The 18,737-nt window shown below is 43.0% G+C and overlaps 1 protein-coding gene across 1 annotated transcript; it reads right to left on the bottom strand.

The window, feature by feature from the left end:
• RBM24 (RNA binding motif protein 24) lies at positions 1,504–14,067 on the bottom strand. Its single transcript, XM_018039250.1, has 4 exons — positions 13,268–14,067; positions 11,972–12,095; positions 10,491–10,545; positions 1,504–3,683 (listed from the first exon to the last, which is right to left on the bottom strand). Exons 1-4 carry the CDS (start codon positions 13,433–13,435, stop codon positions 3,320–3,322), a joined length of 711 nt encoding a protein of 236 aa, XP_017894739.1. The 5' UTR covers positions 13,436–14,067; the 3' UTR covers positions 1,504–3,319.

The raw sequence follows: 18,737 nt of genomic DNA, 5'->3' as shown, positions 1-18,737 counted from the left end.
TGGTAAGTAAAGAGGACTCATCCAGCTCTTTGAATCTCAGACCATCGTGTTCTCCAACTCTACAAATATAACTAGCTTCCTGACCAACGGAGACCTTGTGTCATGGGTATGCCCCCCTCTTTACTAGAAATTAAGAATTTTTACTTAAAGAAATATGTGCTCTAGTATTATTAAGTAAAAATCTTGTCCCCTCTGTAACTGCTAATATTGATATTCATATAGATCAGTAAATACCTCCAAGGTGTAGTCAGGTGTACATGAACTTCTGGCTTCCCTGAGTATGGCTATTTCTGACAAGCTTTTCCCAGAATCATCTGACCCATTTTTAATTGATAAATCAAATGTTTCATTTTAAAGCTCAGCAATCAACACATGACTTATTGAGGGCACAAGTGATTTTTCATAAATCTGAAACATTAAATGTAGAGCTTGTCTTTTGGAGTAAAAAGATCACTGATGCACGGACTGAACTAAGTAGTTTAGAAATTATTTTACTGACCCCAGATAATACCTTGAGGTGCAATACAATCTCTCCCAAGGTATTTGGTGGTGTCTAATTTTCCTTGGAAAATTAAAGGCAATTAAGGTTGAAGATCATGGTGGCTCTAAATAGGATGATAGTTATCATCAAGTAGAAAGCATGCTGGAATCTGTTATAACTTTATAATTTTCAAAAACTAATGGAACTCAATAAAAGATATTATATCATGGATTTGGGAAACATTAAGACCTAGGGACCAGCAGACAGTCCATTCCATAATTAACGTAACATGTACACTTTAAGACAATCAATATGACACAGAGGCTACATCACTGTGGACAAAAATTTAAAAATATAAACATTCCAAGAGGTGATTTCCTCTTTGGTTAGCTTTTGCTATAGGACATTACAGAAACTGCTGCCAGTAATCATTTATATAGATAAATAGTAATACATTTGGCTCTAAGTATAGAGTTTGCCAAAAAGTTTGTTTGGGTTTTTCCATAACATCTTATAGAAAAACCCAAATGAACTTTTTACCCAATAGTTGATATACTTTAATACTTAAAATAACTATGTAAGATAGGTATTTCTGTCCTAAAATTATAGACGAGAAATCAATAAAAACCTCAACCTAAAAGTGGACTACAAAAAGCAATGTGTTTTGGTCACATTGCTAGTACATGGTTAGAGGTTAGTACCAAACCTGTTTACCTGAGCCCAGCGTCACTCCAGCTTTGAGCTGACCGTTCCCCCTATGGCCCTCTCCTTCCAAACAACCTTCAAGTAACTAAGTTCCAGTGCCATGAATCGTCCTTTAGGATTCACTATTGGGGAAGGACCTATTTCATGTGCTAAATGTAAGGCAGATACTGAGTGAATGAAATTTACTTAAAAAGTTTAAAAAGAAGGCATCTGGGAAGCTTTCTGCTCACTGCTACCTGTAAATCACACCATTAGTTCTAATTAAAGGGCGACATCATTCCATTTTTACCACAAAAGGAGAAACAATCAATGCAACAGAAGTTGTTAAAAATTATATTTAATACAAGTGAATAGATTAGAAGATCTGAAATGTTATAAAGCAATATACACAATGAATAAATAATTTGCACAGGAGAGTCATGTCTACATTACATAACACTGTCTAGTATGGGAATACTTAAAGTAAATCCAGTGATAATGGAGAAAGTCCATAAAAATGCTATCCTGTCTTCCCTTGTATGAAATTGTTCAAGTATAAAAATCCAATACAGTGTAAAATAGTATTCAATTTAGTTTAAGAATAAAAATTGCAAGTATTGCAGTTTCAGAAGAAAAACGTAAAGCAGCATTTAAAAACTACATAAGAAGTGTTAAACTAATGAAGTACCAGTAAATGAGACTGCATGAGCAAAAATCAGAGAAGGAAGCATGAAACTAGCAATAGATCCTGTTTAAAAAAAAAAACCTAAAAACTAAAATAAACTAAAATGTGTTAATGTAAGAGTATTCTCTTATACAGTGCACATATGAATTTAAATAAATCCAAGTCAACATCTTTAGTTGAATAGGTTAATATTTAATATGCTACATCTAGACCTACTAAATAATTTATGCCATGAGATGAATACATAATTTTACAGTGTCACATCTAAAGTTCCTTTCTTTAGAGTGCAGCATAGTAAAACTTAAAAATAAATATCTTAAATAGCATTACTATTAAGGCACAGTATAAACCACATTATCATTAACCGTTGAAGAATTGTCATCTCAGTAACCTTGGTGTCTCATGTACGGTATTCACTAATAAATAGTTTTAAATATGACTCTGAAATAGATACTAAAAAGTGTAAAATTACTTAAAAAGGGAAAAAAATAAATGTCCTTAAGACAGCTCTTAAGGGTTTAGAGTCTGCAAACTTTGCCTGCCTTTAATCATAAGCCACGAGTCGACACAATAAATAGAAAGAGAAGGCGGTTGTTTGTAGTAAAAGCCTGATCCTATTTCAGAATCAGAATTGCTGACACCAGCAGATACAAGTTTCCCAAAATTGAAACAGGATGGGGAGAGGGATTAGAATGTGACAAGCTCATCAAACAAGCACAAGTGATGTGTTCTTTCCAGAACTGTGTGTGTTATTGATTGTCTGTACAGCTGCTGCACCCATTCATTCCACATCACCTGTTTCACAGTCCCACTCATCCACTGGGCGGATGAGAAAATAGCTTTGGTGCCTGTCCACCACTTCACCCACTGCCACGCTCCTAGATTGATTGTTCGATGCCCATTTTTCTTTTTTTTTTTTTTTTTGAGAGAGTAAGAACATCACCTTCTTACTTGAGAAAAGTTCTCTAGGCCATAGTGACGGCTAAAAATGACAATCAGTGCTTTCACCATTTTTTTGTTTGTTTTTTGAAATCTGCTTTTAAATGTAATTCAAGCTACATATTGCTCACTCTGTATTCCCTGGTTCAACTAGATTCAAACAGCATTTTCTAACTGGTAAAAGGCAGTTTGCTTCCCTGATACTATAAAAAGAGCAAAAGTAAAAATCCCGTTATAAAAGTGAAGTTCCATGGTTTCCTCCTGCCACCATTTCGTCGCGGCCTTGTATTTATTTACTCAGGCTCTTTGGGATTGATTTCCAAAAACTGCGCCCACTCCCCTTCCTTATCTCTTGCACGTCTAGAATGACTACTGGAGTATATATTTAAAAAAAAATCATAATTCTGCTTCACAATAGCATAGTTTTTTTTTTTTAAAGCTGCTAAGTCAATGTTAACTCTCATTAGCTACTGAAAACTGGGACATTTTGGAAAGAGAAAGCAATTCGACTTTGATCAGGGGATGCGGGCCTATTGCATCCGGTCTGTCTGCAGCTGCTGAGGCTGGTACTGGCCGAAGGCGGCGGCGGCCGCGGCAGCGGCGGCGGCGGCGGCCGCGGTCCCAGGTGCGGCGGCGGTGATTGGCTGCTGCACCGCGTAGCCGTAGCCCCCGGCCGTGACGTAGCCCGCGGCGGCCGGGGAGGCTGCGTACGGGTACTGATCGTAGGCGGCCGCGGCGGCGGCGGCAGCGGCGGCCGCCGAGTATTGTGCGTACGCGGCTCCTGTGTAGTCGATGTAAGGTGCGGTGGAGGCGGCCGCTGCGGTGGGCTGGACGTGGGGGATGACCACTCCAGGCTGCACAAAAGCCTGCGGATAGACATAGTGTGCAGGTATCCTATTGAGAAATGAAAAAACAAAAAAAAAGTCAGGCAGGAGTGACCTCCTGGGTTGAGCCTGGCTTCTTCCGAGATCAGACAAACTCCAATTTAGTGGTTATTATGAGCATAGGGTTGCCACAATATCGACTTGCCAGTCATCGGCGAAAGGAGTCTGGCCGGAGCCCAGATCATGGAGTGCCCCAGAAGGAATTCAACAAGGAAAATAGGATGCCCTCCCTGCTGAAACTTTTTGTTCAGGATCATTTTGGAACCAAGAAATAACCATGGAACCAAACTTTTGGAAAAAAAAAAAAAAGGAAATCACGGTTCAGGAGGGCCTCGCACAGAGGAGATTATTTCCTAAGTGCTGAATTACGACTTCAGAAAATTTTGTGATGACTTTGTACAACAAAAACGGTTCAGCCAATGGAAAGTTTCTTAAGTGTGAACAGAGGACTCCAAAGGGAATCCGTGATTGTTCAGTTCTGTAAGGGTGATGGCCGGTTTCTCAAAACGACAATTTCCCCAAAATCTGTCTGTCTATTATCATGGCAACCCTACTGGAAATTGCTATGCAGACTCAGCACACATTAATCTCTCTGCAACCTCAGTCACCCTTATTAAAGATAATAATAATAAAGAAGCAGGCGACAAAATAAAAAAAAAGGAATTTAAAAGTTCACAAGTGTGGTAAACACAGCAGAATCACACTTTTTCAAACGAACGGTAGTGCAGCTCACTATCACAAGAGGCTGTTGTGGGAAGCTACAGAAATGCTATTAACATTCATGGCAGTGATTCCCAAAAAGAATGTGCAGCACGCTTTTGGTCTTTCTTTCTTTCTTTTTCTCCATAAAATTCATAAAGACACAAGGGTCAGTCAAACCTGTTTGACTATCAGGCAACCGTAGGTCAGCCAGCTTGTTTATCTCTATGCAAGACAGACAGAAGGGGTTTTGGGGGAAATGATGAGGTTGAAGGAAAAGGTAGGGACAGGGAAACACAAACTAAATATTTCTCAATATCAACTTAATAGGGTTACAATAGTAAGACTAAGGAAACATTTCTTTTTTTTTTGGCATCTAATAACTCTTGTTTCACCTTCAAACTCAACTGAAACAGATTTCTTAGCATATCTGTTTTAAATCTTCCCTACTGGTAGATATTTTATACAAATCAATTCTATTATGATGTATTATCCTATAAAAGTTAACGTGAAACAAAATTAAGTACCTTTTTAAATTACACATTCAGAGGTCACATACAAAACACACTCCAATGGCCTTACTTAAAAGTTAATGTTGTTAAAAAAAATTCACAAGAGGTATTTTCGAAACCCATGCATCTCAATTCTCACTCTTGCCATTCATAATGGCTCAGTTACAATGCTACCATGAATACCTGATTTATTTTCATCTTTCTTTAGAATAATCTCCATCAAAACCCCTGTATTTCCAAAAATATGACACCATAATGCCATCTGCTTGTTGCCAAAAGCAGCATATAAGAAGTACAAGCACAAGTGACAATTTTTGAATTTTAAAGAACTCAAAACAGAAAACTGCATATTGAGAGTTTTAAAACATTAACTTTGCTTTGCCTTTTCAGAGTTTTACTGAAAGCACTCATTAAGGAACATCCATGGAAAAGATGAATTTATCACAGAGGGTATGAACTTTGACCCCAATGATAAAAATACACTTGATTTTACTAGACTTGTAGATCTTTCCCAGTGCCAGAAGAAACGACGTCATCAAGTGTTTCTGAGGACACTTAGAGATGTTCTTAATTGCTTGTCAGAAACCAGACGCATGGACATGCACGCACTCAGAACTTCTCTGCAGGTCAGGTGACTGACTGGCTCACAGCGACAGGTGTGGCTTTATGAAACACTGTCCCTGGAGGCTGCTGTGTCCATGATGTGCAGACACGGATAAGAGAGCCTCACTCACGCCAGTTTACATGTGGTGATGGACAGCAGGGGCTGCAGCCGGGCTATTTTTGATCCTGTCATGCGACAAGGGTTTCCAGCGGGTAAAATGTCTTTATAAGGCCAAAGTAAAACATCTATCAGCTGCAAAGGCCAGCCAGTATGAATCTCACTGATACTGAAACATTAACCCATGTGCTCCCAAAGTTCCAGAGGCAACAGGAGGGTTGCTAGGCTTCTATCTCTGAATAAAGGTGGTAACTAAAAATAAGTTTAGCCTACAAAACGGTAGGATCAGTGTGTGTGTATGTGTGTGTGTGTGTGTGTGTATGTAGAATGTTTTAACTGATAAGATAGACAGGGTTTCTTACAGGACTCTTGTCTGCATTTGATTTTACATTAATAGCTTTCATTTGATGTTGCCAACCAATGAGTATAAAGTTCCCAGGAATATCAGAAACCTACACAAAGTCTGGCAAGGGTTAGGAAGCCATCTGGAAGGCAAATGAAATCATGGAGTTCCTTTTTTTTTTTTTTTTTTTAAGGCTTTAGGAAAAGGAGAATCCAGAAGACAATGGAGAGACTGAAATATCTCAATTCAAGAAGGGAAGTAGAATCGGACCAAATCGGGAGGTGGCGCTTCTCAAGCAGTTCCTGTTTGTATTAATAGTCTGCGGAACCCATTAAGGCAGTTTGGAAATCTCCTTCCCACTAGAGATCTACTAACATCCTTTCCCTCAATGAATCATAGAATGTACATGCCTAGTAGCAATAAGGGGTTTCCCTGGTGGCTCAGACGGTAAACAATCTGCTGCAGTGCGGGAGACTAGGTTCGATCCCTGGGTTGGGAAGATCCACTGGTGTAAGGCATGGCAACCCACTCCAGTATTCTTGCTGGAGAATCCCTGTGGACAGAGGAGCCTGGCGGGCTACAGTCCATGGGGTGGCAAAGAGTTGGACACAACTGAGCAACTCAGCCCAGCACAGTAGTAATAAAAGCGAAGAGCGAAGCTGACACCTTGGACAATTTTCACAGAAAATTTACTATGTTTTCCTTTTCTTCCTGTCTCTTCAAGTCCCTCTGGTGTCTCTCTATGACTTTGGACATCCTAAAGGGTTTCTTCTTCCGACCTCACATACACTGCTGACACAGTCTGCATCTCATATACCTGTTTAAAATAACCTAGGTCCCTAACATCCTACCAAGCTAACTGCAAACTTCTTAATTAAACTTTGGCATGACAGGCCTTTTATACTCTGGCTCCAAAATACTTCTTCCAATATTTCTTCCCACCTTTCCTTGAATCCAGGTCAGCTGGGCTCCTCAAGGTTTCATGGACACACCACAGACACCTAGAGCTTCACCTTGGCTCATGACATCCCTTGGCCAGGACGCCAGCTCTCACTCCATCTCTGCCTGTTGCAATCCCAATCCTACTCACCCTAGCTGTATCACTCACCATGTCTAAAGCCTTCAAGAATTTGCTTCACCTTTTTAGCCTCACATATTTCTGATAAGTGAAATGAACCTAATAGTTCCAACCCTGAACTGCTGTGCATTAAATAAAATTATCAGTGTGAAGAGCCTACAATGAGAAATATACTCATTGCAAGAGTTCCCTGGCCTCCATCACGTTTTAAAATCTATTTTAGATTCTACCTCTTTCATGAAGACTTCCTGGATCCCACCAACCTGATGTTGTTCTGCCTTATCTGAAACCATATGGACAGCTCTTCTCAGTTTTCTTACTAGATTATAAGAGAGCACAGTTGTGTCTTTAGGGCTACAGACTGACACAGAGGAAAGAGTATGGCTTTGGAAGTCAGGCAAACCATGATTCTGAACCTAGAATCAGACTCTAGCACTTAGTAGCCATTGTGGGAAGTTAATTAACCTCTCTGCGTCTCAGTTTTTCACCCATGGAGAGGACATTAACAGTGTCTTTATCAGATAATTACTGTGATAATTAAATTACATAATTTATGTAAATCCTTTATCAGTACCAGGCAAGTAGCAGATGTTTTGTCCCTCCTGCCCCACTTAGTGGACAGTATAATACTTACTATGCATTAACACAACTAGAATAAAACTTGGCACTTAAAGGACTGAGTAAATATTCAAGTGTATTTCAACCTGGTCTAAACTAGCCTGGAATTTTCTACTCACAGATCCATAATCTCTCCTCTCCAAGATTTCAGTATGAAAATGATTCTTTCAAATATAAAATATTTCTAAGACGTAGTTTGGCAAATTCACCAATTTCTATACATCTGCCCACTGTGTTACATCGGAAATTCCTTCAGGCCAAGATTTTTTCTTTAAAAGCCTAGAGTAAAGAAGGGGCCATTTAAAGACCATATAAAAAATAGTTCGACAATGTCAAACAAGTCACAGTTAAAAATTCTCAAACTTCTTTCCAGGCCTAAAAATAAGAACATGTGGCATTCAAATAGAATTGAGGATGACCAGGTGTGATTTGTTAGGTACAGACTCTGGGAATTAGAGCAGTGTTAAGAACTCCTAAAAAGAAAGAGAAGCCTTGCTTGGTCTATCTGGAATGCTATCTATTTCTAATAAGAACCTCAAGTTCAATTTATCCAAACAGTAATAACATCCTTTACAAAGACAGCTGCTATTAGAAGGGATGAACAACTAAAGGTTACTATCCAAATACACTTGATTTTAAACTTCCACATGACACATTCTGTTTGTTCTTTTTTCCCTTATACTACTTTCTTTCTCATGGATCCATAAGGACTATCACAGCCAGTTCAAATTTCTGTGTCTACCTCTCAAGACCCTCCATAGAAGTCGCATTTCTCCATGCACTGAGTCTTTTCTCCTCTGTGCCTTTACTGATGTTCCCCTATTCTATACCCTTTAGACAGGTCCCTTTTTTCCTTTCACCTGTCCAGACATACCACTGGTCCAAGTCTTGTTCTAGTCCCCACAAAGCTTTGTCCAACTCCTCCGACTCATCTATTTTCTTGCTATTCAGAATTCCTCTTGTACTTCAAATAATACCAAGTAATTTAGCAATGAATAGTTCCTGATGGGTTTGTATTAGTTTCATTTCCCAAGCCAAAATGCAGTCTCCTTATTTTGTACCATCCACTAGCACCGAGAAAAATACACACATGCTAATACCAGTTGATCAATTTAGCTGTATAACAGCTGTCTCGGGATTAGTAACGTGAGACCATGATTAAGTTCACCGTCACTTCTTAAGATGTATGTTCTCCCCAGTTCTACCTTGAACATAGTCTAGACCAATGAGAGGTGGTATCCGCAGAAGGAGTTGGACCCATCAACTACTATTTGTTGTTGATATCCAGAATGGTTTAGTTGGGGCATCATTATGGATACATGAAGGCCCTTTCTAATCTTACTGGACAGAAAATTCTTCTATGGTTTTAAAAAAAAAGTAAAGGTTGGCAGTAAGAGTGAGAATCTTGATATGGTTAAGAGAAGGTTATAAAGAAGGTATTCATGGAAAATATAACTTGAATCTTCCAAGTCAAATTATTATTGCTTCTTTGGATCTACTCCTGGTAGATATCTATCTTCACAGATAGAATCTAACCTTTCAGGTTACACATGTAGATGTTCAGGTGCTAAGATGCAGAAGAAACTATTAATATTGTTGAGGATGAAACACTTTTAAACAGTTAGAATATTCAAAAGGAAAGTGTAAATTTCTGGCATTAGTTACAACCAAGTGGATCAGGTAGAAAACAGCCAAAACAGACCCTAGGTGTTCAGAATAAATTGGGGTCCTTGGGGATTTTCACCCCCCCATATAGTGCCTGAATGGAAGGGAAGTTGGGGAGCCTGGACAGGAAAGGCTCGTAATCACAGAACCCAGAGAACGCAAATAAAAGCTGGCTGTTCACCCCAGTCAGATCTGAAAGGTGAAGGTTAGTGCTACTCTGCTCAAAAAGACTGGCCAATGTTAATGAAATCTGATGAGAGTTGTTGAACCGTTAAATTAGAAGGCCTAAAAGTGGATACACACTGCCAAAGAAAGAACCCCATCCCCAGAAAAATGCCCCAGTAATACAGAAACTTAGGACATGCAAGCGATGAATCTGTGTTCTTACAGAGGGAAATCACACCATTTAGCACTCACTACAAAAATATGGTTAAGTGGAAGTTACAGGCTACAGCTTAAAAGCAAGGAAATAAAAAAAGGCCCTTTGCTTCCCATGGCAAAGTCAAAAGTCAACACCCGTCAACACCACCACCAAAACCAAAAACACAAAGAGCCCCTTCCCCGAGGAAAAGAAAACACTTTCACTACAGCTCTTTTCAATTAAGTAAAAAAAGCACACAGTTTAGCTATCAACACCACTTCATGACTGTAATAAAATAAAGCACACGGAGGTCTATTGACTATGGTGAAAAAATAAAACAACACCAACATCCATGCATCGTTAATCACCATCTGAGCTTGTGTGTCTGAGTCTACTGGTTACAGAGTTTAATTCCAAACAGAACTATTCCACCTCTTATCATGGTATCCTTCTGATCAGTTAGCTTAACAGTATACGAGCCCTGTCAGGTTAGAAAGAGATAAATACAATTGAGTCAAGTTGAACAGCAGTAATGGTGTTGGGACACAATCGTCTGTACACAAGTCATACCTGGTATTTTTGTTTTGTTTTGCTAATCATAAGCTCAAAATGGGTCTGGTTGGGAGGCTGCATACTTGGTCAGATAACTTGACTCATCTAAAAATATTTACATTATCAGCATTCAAAATACACAAACATATATAAATATGTAAACCAGGAACAGTCTATAGCATGATGGTCTGGTCTGGGTATAACAAAAATGCAGGTTAACAAATGATAGTCATATTGAAACTTAGGAGGGCCTGATTCATTGACTTACCCAAAAGGTCTTTGTATAAGGGCTGGATGAAGCTGTTGAACACCAAAGGCAAAACCTAACAATAAAACATACCACATTCTCTATTTGTGCATGTTAGGCATTTATTACTTCTACAAATAAAATGCAATCACACCTTTCACTTAGAAAAGGTAATCATTCTTTTAATACTTTAGAGAAAATATTATAAATAGGTTTTTAAAATTTACTTTACTAATGTTATTGTTAATTTAAATAAAATTTTCAATAGTCTTCAAGTGGAAACTAGAAATGATCCTCAAAGTTCAGTTGATAGACACAGAGTAAGACCTTAGAAAATCAGACATTAAGTTCTTGTGGAATGAAACCAAGAACAACAGGACTTGATAATGAAGTTACACATGGCAAATCTTCCAACAATTCTGAATCATGATCTATAAAAAAGCCTTTTTAATTTGGAACATTCTCGAATGTTTTGGACAATGCTTTGGAAGATTATGGCTTTTACAGATGATAGTATTAAACATTTACAAAACACTTTCCTGGACAGCAAAACACACACTGTGTTAGATAAATACATGTTTTTTAATGCTCATGAATATTTGCACATGCACACCCTTTCTTGATAATCTACTTTCCCAGCAAATCTGTTTGGATTGAAATGTCTACCTCATTCCAAAATTTCAGATGGACAGACTTAAGAATGAAGAGTATACGATTTAAAGCTGCATGCCCAAGAGAAAGATTACGTCTGTTCAGTAGTCGAGTTACCATTACTTGTGCGAATGCAAAAGACAGTGTGGTAAGTGATCCAAAAGGTCATGTTTTCACATAGACGAAATTCTCTCCCTTTTGGTGACTAACAGCTGTATGACTTTGGAGTAAACCATTTCTCATCTCTGCCAGTTTCTTCATCGGTAACGTAAGGGTCCTGAAGTGCATGGAACCTCTTTATTTTCTGTCATTACAAATATGCTGTGATTTTATTTTGAACATTTACCATCTAGGCACCACCACCACCCCTGTGGCTTCTTATGGGTCAGTGTTCTGGTTGAACTGCCCACTCTGAGCACCGGGCAACTGGTGGCAAAAGAAGAAACACCACCAAGTAGACAAGTATGACCAGCTGGAGTTGAGAAATCTGGCCCATATCATCCACATGGGAATGGTCAACAAGTGGCCAAGAAGAGGAAAATGAAGACTGAACTATGTATACAGAAAACAGAGGAGTCAAGCCCAAGTCTGGGTGTGTACAAACTGAACCCAACCCCAAGATCTATTTTTTGCCCACAGGTACATTTCAAGTCAAGAAAGGAGTCTTTTCAACTCTCATCTATCTTTCATGTCTTGGTAAAATAACCAGCCACAGTTCAACTTTACTCAACACATCTACAGATGCTCAGGAAGCTAGGGTCTTCTCAATCAGGGATTCACCCTATTCAGAAGTGGGGGGTCTCTATGGAGGCGGAGGGGGCAGTGAAGGTGGTTCCAGGGATCTTTCTTACCTGGTTGCATGATCCTTGGTTTTGCTCCCAAGTATGCCAGGTTCACGTTTGCCTTCCTGCCATCAATGATGGGGTTGGGATCCTTGCAGGCTCTTTCAGCAGCAGCCCGGTCAGCCATGGTGACCTTAGCAACATACACACAGACATACACACAGAGCTCTAAATCAACCCCTGAAGAGAGCAAGAGTCGCACTGGAGAAGTTATTCTTGTTAGTAAAACTGCCCTGGTTCTTTAACTTTTTCTTTTTTTCCTGGCAGTGGGGGTTGTGGGGGGAGAGGAAACTAGAATTATCCTTGACCCTCCTTCCAAAACACACAAAAATAAGAATACAGAGAGGCGGAAAGAAAGAACCACCACCTCCCCCACCTCTGAAGTTCTAAGGGTGCTGGTAGGGCCTAGCAGAGACTTGGAAGCCAGAATTCCGTCTCAGAACTCCTCCAGATTCCCCCACCCCCGACCATTCCTGTGTCCCTACCCGGCCCGGAGAGCCACGGTTTGCTTTCAAGAAAGACTAGCCTCGCGCCGCCCGGCGTTTCCAACCCTGCAAATACTCCTCAACCACGATAGCTATTGTCCTGCGATGGAGCTCCTTGCTCCTCGGCAGCTGAATTTGCACGCTGAAATCTCCGGGAAGCTTAACTATGCTCTCTTTCAGTTCGGCAAAAAGCCAGAGGCTCATCTTTTAAAAGAAGTCATCTTTGCAATTACGAAAAAAAATAAGGGGGGGGTGGTGGTGGTGGTGAGGGGGTTGGCCTAAGAAAAAGAGCCCCAGATCTCCTGGACTGTCCCTTCCCGGTCCCAGCCGGAACGCCAGGAAGACACACTCATTTTTACAAAGCAAACAGCGCGCTTAACCACCAGCCTCCAACCCTGGAGTGCAATTATTCCCAGGGGCTGCGGCCCCTCCCTCCCAGATCTCCGTACCCCCCAAATCCCACAGACATCACAGTTCTCTCCCTCCCCTCCACCCCGGCTCCGTCTGTCCCCTGATCCCGCCGCCGCGCTCTCGGTCCCCCCGGAACCCTTCAAGGCAGGCGCCGGCCCTCCATCCCCAGCGCCACGGCGCGCAAACTTTCAGTTCAGCCGCGGGAGCGAAGGGGCAGCGCCGCTCCAGTTCGCTGGGGTCCTCGCACGGGCGCGCCGAGCCCCTCACTCCAAACTCCAACCCCTCTGGCCCAGCGCCACTCTGTTCTCTCCCCGCCCCCGCGGTCCTCAGTTTCCCCGCCAGGCTCCCGGTTGCCCCCTCCATACACGCTACCCCCACTCCCCCCAGCCCCCCCATCCGCGCAACTTACAAATCCATAGCCCCGGGACTTGCCCGTCTGCCGGTCGGTGATGACCACAGCCTCCTCGATCTCGCCGAAGACCTCGAAGTACTTGCGCAGGCTGGCGTCCGTGGTGTGGTAGGGCAGCCCCCCGACGAAGATTTTGGTGTACGTCGTGTCCTTCTGGGTGGTGTGCATCTTCGCGCCCGCCCCGCGGCTGGGGCTCCGGCTGCGGCTGCGGCTCGGGCAGCGGCTGCGCGTCCTCCTCCGGCTCCGCGTCTCCCGCACCCTCTCACGGCCGCCGGGGGCTACGGGCGAGCTTGGGGGCGAGGGTGGCGGCGCGGCGGCGGGGGCGAGCGGCCCGGGGGCGACCGAGGGCGCGGGGCGCGCGGCTGCCGAAGTCGCCAGCAGCCGCCCGGGGAGACCTGACTTCGCTCTCTCCTCCCGCCCCCCCTGCCGGTCACGGTACAAATCCTCCGGATCGTCTGGCTGAGGCTCCGGTTCTGTAGGATGTGCAAACGCTTTCCACTCACCCGGCGGGGAGGCCAAAATGTGAAATGAGAGGGGTGGTCCTCAAGCGAAGATCAGGGTGCGTTTAGAGGTAGATTTTTTTTTCTTTCGCAGAAATTAGGTAGGTGTCTCGGGTGGGGCCTGGGGAGGGTCGGCAGTGAGAGCGTCCAGGCGCGGAGGTGGGCGGGCGGGGGGCGCGGCGGCGGTGGCAGGGCCCCGGGTATTGGGGTGCGGGGGGCGGTGTGGGGGAGACTCCGCGCGGCTTCGCCTCCGGGTCCTGTCCCTCCCGCCGCGGAAGCTGGAAGACAAGTGGCGAGGACGGCTCTCCACCTCTCTGCTCCCTTCCCCCCGCGGGCCGGGGGTCGGCGCCCGGCTGGGGAGGGGGCGGGCCGGACGCCTGCGATTGGCCGCGGCCGCACCTGGGGAGCCCGGCGCCGCCGCCCCCCAGCTGTTGGGAACAGCTGCCTCTCTGCCGGCGCGGCGCGGCGCTGGAACCGGCGCTGGGGCAGGGCTGGGGACTGCTGGAGGCCGCCTGGCCCTCGGCGTCGCCTGTCCTAACCCGTCAAAGTCCCAGGGACTCGGCGCGGCCTCAGCCAGGACCCGGGGCGCGGGGAGCGCGCGGGAGCAGGGAGCTGCGTCGCTTTCCAAAACAGCGACGCGAGCTCTGTGCGCTCGGCCTCGGCAACAGGGCGGGAGACCCGGACAGACGAGCTGGGGGGCCGGAGGCCTGGGGCGGTTTCGCTGGAAGGCCAGTTCCCCACCCTGGGCGCGGGGGCCCGCGAGCTCCGCCGACGATACCCGGAATTGGATGCTCTGGGGTCTGCAGGGCGACAAGGAGGGCCCCCAACTTCCCTTGACCCAAAAGAGCCGGTGCTGGGGACAATCAGCGAGATAGAGCCAGGAGGAAAAAAAGCTCTGGCCCTCGGGTGTGCCGGGGGAGCCACTAGCTTTCATTGCTCACCGCCCAGCCAAGCTAAGCAACGGTAGACACCTGTCAGACACCGCGTTCTCTTTCAAAGGACCATAAATTAGTGCTTCACCTCACAGTCACCAAATTTGTGCTTCTTCCTTAACTTATTCCTCCGTAACTGTTCGGGAAGATTGGTACAGATTTCTCATCATATATCCTCCCTCCGCCCCCCACCCCCGCAAGCAAGGAGTTAATCTATTTTCTTCTATTTGAATTGCAAGAATATTTAGTGACTTGATCTCAACTGTTTTATCGGGATGTAATTGTAAGAGATGTAATCTTTGAAATCGACTTGTTACATAATCACTGGTTTCTACACAGCGAACCTTTAAAGCATTTGTGGAAATACAGACTTGAGTGCAGCTCATATATATTTATTTTTTTATATCGACTTTTTGCAGCTTCTTTTAAAAATCAAGATTATATTCAATTAGGCTGTAAAATCATGATCCTATCTGAGGTTTTGATGAAGATATTTAACGGGAGCAGAATGTGTCTCCCTGCCCCCTCTTGACACACAGTTTGCTGTTAAGTCATTTCCAAGAGTGTTCACTGAAGTCCACCCAGTAATTGCACCTGGACTACAGCATTTATTCCCTTTAAAGCAGCTCAGTTCAGTATGTTAACCTATTAGAGTCACATAGTCCTGTTCCCCTTGCCAGGGCACCTTTGCAGTCTGCCCAAGAGGATGAGATGTACTGTATTTGTGAAAGCTAATAAGAATGCAAATATTGTTGTGCAAAATGTTAAGTTCTGTTTTTTATCTTGCTAGCATCTGCATGAGGTTGGCTTTTGAAGGTCATCAGTTTCTTTAAGTTTGAACTCCCAGTAAAAGACAGACAGAAAGAAATCAAAAATTTCTTGGGGAAAAAAAAAATGCTTTTAAAACCAACTGAAGAAAAATATTTCATAGGCATATGAGAGCCAGAAAGTGAAATTGTAAACAACACCCTCTCCTCATCGCTGAAGTAAAATACAGGTTTAAAAGGAAATGTGTGTACTGGTATGATAAAGATGATTTTTAAAAATTAGAAAAACAAAGCAGGCTATGAAACAGAAGAGGCATGTTTTTTAATATAGGACATCTATCTTGTGGTGCCACTTAAGAATTATTATACTTCCATGTGTTGGCCGCTCAGTCAAGTCTGACTCTTTGCAACCCCATGAACTGTAGCTCACCAGGCTCCTCTGTCCATGGAATTCTCCAGGCAAGAATACTGGAGTGAGTAGCCATTCCCCTCTCCAGGGTGTCATCCCCATCCAGGCATCAAATCTGGGTCTCCTACGTTGCACGCAGATGCTTTATGGTCTGAACCACCAGAGAAACCTAGAGGCTCAGGCAAGACATCTTTTGTGAAGGGAAGTTACTTACAGAACAGACTGACTTTGGCTGTCTCACTTTTCTTCCTACCCAGACAGGGAACTTACCCCAGAGGGACCGTGATAAGGGAAGAAGTGTGTCTGGGAGGGTAGCCAGCAGCTCTGATGTTCACTAGGTAAAGTGGTGAAGTCTACAAGGAAATTCCGATCCTACACTGGGATAACTGTGTCACAGAACTCGGCCTCTGGAAATAACATGCTTCCCTTGCAATTGTCCCAAAGAAAATAATTCAGCCACCCTCTTCCTATCCCATGTAACCCCTGCCTGGTGTTGCTTTTATTTTTTCAGTCCAACAGTAGTTGATAGTTTGGTTCGAAACTTCCTTCATTTTGTATTAAATATTACCTGGATATCCCTGATTTTGAACTCCAGAGATAATGAAAGCATTACTAATAATCTAGTAGTATGTGATTCACTGAAAACAAAGATTAAGCAGAATGGAGATTCCTTACTTTCCAAACCAATTTATTTTTTTTTTAGTTTGTTTTATTTTTTACTGGGGTATAGCCAATTAAGAATGTTGTGATAGTTTCAGGTGAACAGCAAAGGGACTCAGCCATACATATACATGTATTCCAAGCCAATTTAAAAAGAAGCCATGACTCATACTGGGTTCTGCTTGACAAAACATCAAGCGCCCCCCAAAGGCAGGCACTGGGCTAGGGTGAGGCTTTACGGACACTGGGTTTGTTTGACAACTGCACAAAGGTGGGTAGAGTTACAATAGCCAGATCCATCCTCGTTGGATTAATGAACCTGAGCCATCAGACCATGTAGCCCTGGGGACATAAAATCTTTCTGAATTCAAAGTTTCAAGGTTATTAAGTACCAAATATTTCTGTATAATTACCCTTCATAGATTCAGGTTTGAAAAACAATACTTGGGTAATCCTTTTGCTTTCTCAGCTGCCTTTGGCAGAGAAGAACACTTGTATATTCACAGACCTCATGCAATGTGATGTGTGCTTCTTTGGAAAGAAAGAGTCATAAAATACTTTAAAAGTTATAAATAGGTCCCAAGCTTGTCATATCCCAGCGACTACATGTGTATAACCCTGTATTCTTGGTTCCTACTCCATGGCAAGTTTGATATGATTTTATTATTTACGGTGAATTATTGTCCACTTTGTTAAAAATCTTTATTTGACTATTAAAGGCCAAAATCAAAGTTATAAGTTTCACTTTCATCTATCTATTTCAGCCCCCGCCCAACTCCGCTCCCTCTTCCTCTTAAATTAATCACGGAAATCAACTCCTATGAAGAATGTTGAGAAAAGAGTAATAATATTTCATGAAGGGAGAGAAGCATTATACTATTCTGGTTTAAGGAGATGCCTACTTTAGAAGTAGTATTGCTCTGGACAGTAAGTCTTCTCCAGGCAGGATTGGTCACTTAGATGTTACTGGATCTCCTGTAGGTCAATTAAGTCCTCTGTAGGGTTCTACATGGGGCTTCCCAGGTAGTGCAATGGTAAAAAATCCACCTGCCAGTGTGATCCCTGGGTCGGGTATATCCCCTGGAGAAGGAAATGGCAGCCCACTCCAGATTTCTTGCCTGGAGAATCCCATGGACAGAGGAGCCTGACGGGCTACTGTCCATGGGGTTGCAGAGAGTCTAGACACAACTGAGTACGTCCACAATCACATCCATTCCCAGGGTTCGACATATATAAACACCGAAGAAATATCTACCAGAGAGAATTGCTGTCTTAAAGACATCTACTTGCAAGCTTGGTGAAAGAAAATGCATTCTTAGTTAGCACTAACCACTTGTAAAGTGTATAGGCCAGGCACTTTTTTTTAAATTTGGAAAACAAAAATATGGCCTCCTTGAAGTCTTTTGTTTTGATTGTTTGGAAACGTTTACCTTTTTCTGAGAGTCTGTGTGAGACTTCTGATATAAAACTAACGGGTTTCTGCCCTTTGGAGAAGTCCCATGATCAGATGTATTTCTGTTTCTCTGGGTGGGTTGGTAATTTTCTCTTAGTAACAGATAACAAATGTGTGTAATAGGTTATGCTGCTATTTTTGTGTGCAGAAGAGTTGGCAGTCAGAAACCTAGTCAGTTCAGCTCAGATCCACCTCTGGGAGAATTCTAGCATGCTGCATTAAACCACATCTAAGCTGGTAAGAAAAGTGAAATGGAAATTCGTAACTGTTATTCAATCATGAAAGTCATAATGCCTCTTTTACATCAAGTATCTGGAAAATAGAAAGAACAAGGTCACTTTGGAGGATGAGAATAGGGCAAAACTGAAAGTAGAGGGAGTATTCACTGCCAACCTCGCCTTTGGGATAGTTTCACCCTGCCTTAGGTGTAGAAGTGGCTTTAAGTGTTCGCACACTTTGAATTCTGTTAAATCAATCTGAAAGGGAAGGATAAGAGTGCAAACATTTTAAATCCACTGTGTGTTTCTTCACATTTTAAATTCAGGGTGTTGCTTTGGTTTTAAGTCTTTAAACAGTGAGCCTTGGAGCTGCCAAGTTATTTTAAGGAGCTGATGAACACTCCGAATGGATTGAATGACTTTCTCTTGATGACAGATTCATTCTGATGATGTTGCTGGGAAGCGGAGGACAGTGTGGTGGAAATAGCCGTGGATCCCAAGAACAGGAGACATAGGGCCTAGTCCAAGCAG

This window comes from Capra hircus, chromosome 23 (assembly GCF_001704415.2).
Source record: "Capra hircus breed San Clemente chromosome 23, ASM170441v1, whole genome shotgun sequence".
NCBI classification, from domain to species: domain Eukaryota; kingdom Metazoa; phylum Chordata; class Mammalia; order Artiodactyla; family Bovidae; genus Capra; species Capra hircus.
This window is presented reverse-complemented; position numbering and strand designations above follow the sequence as displayed.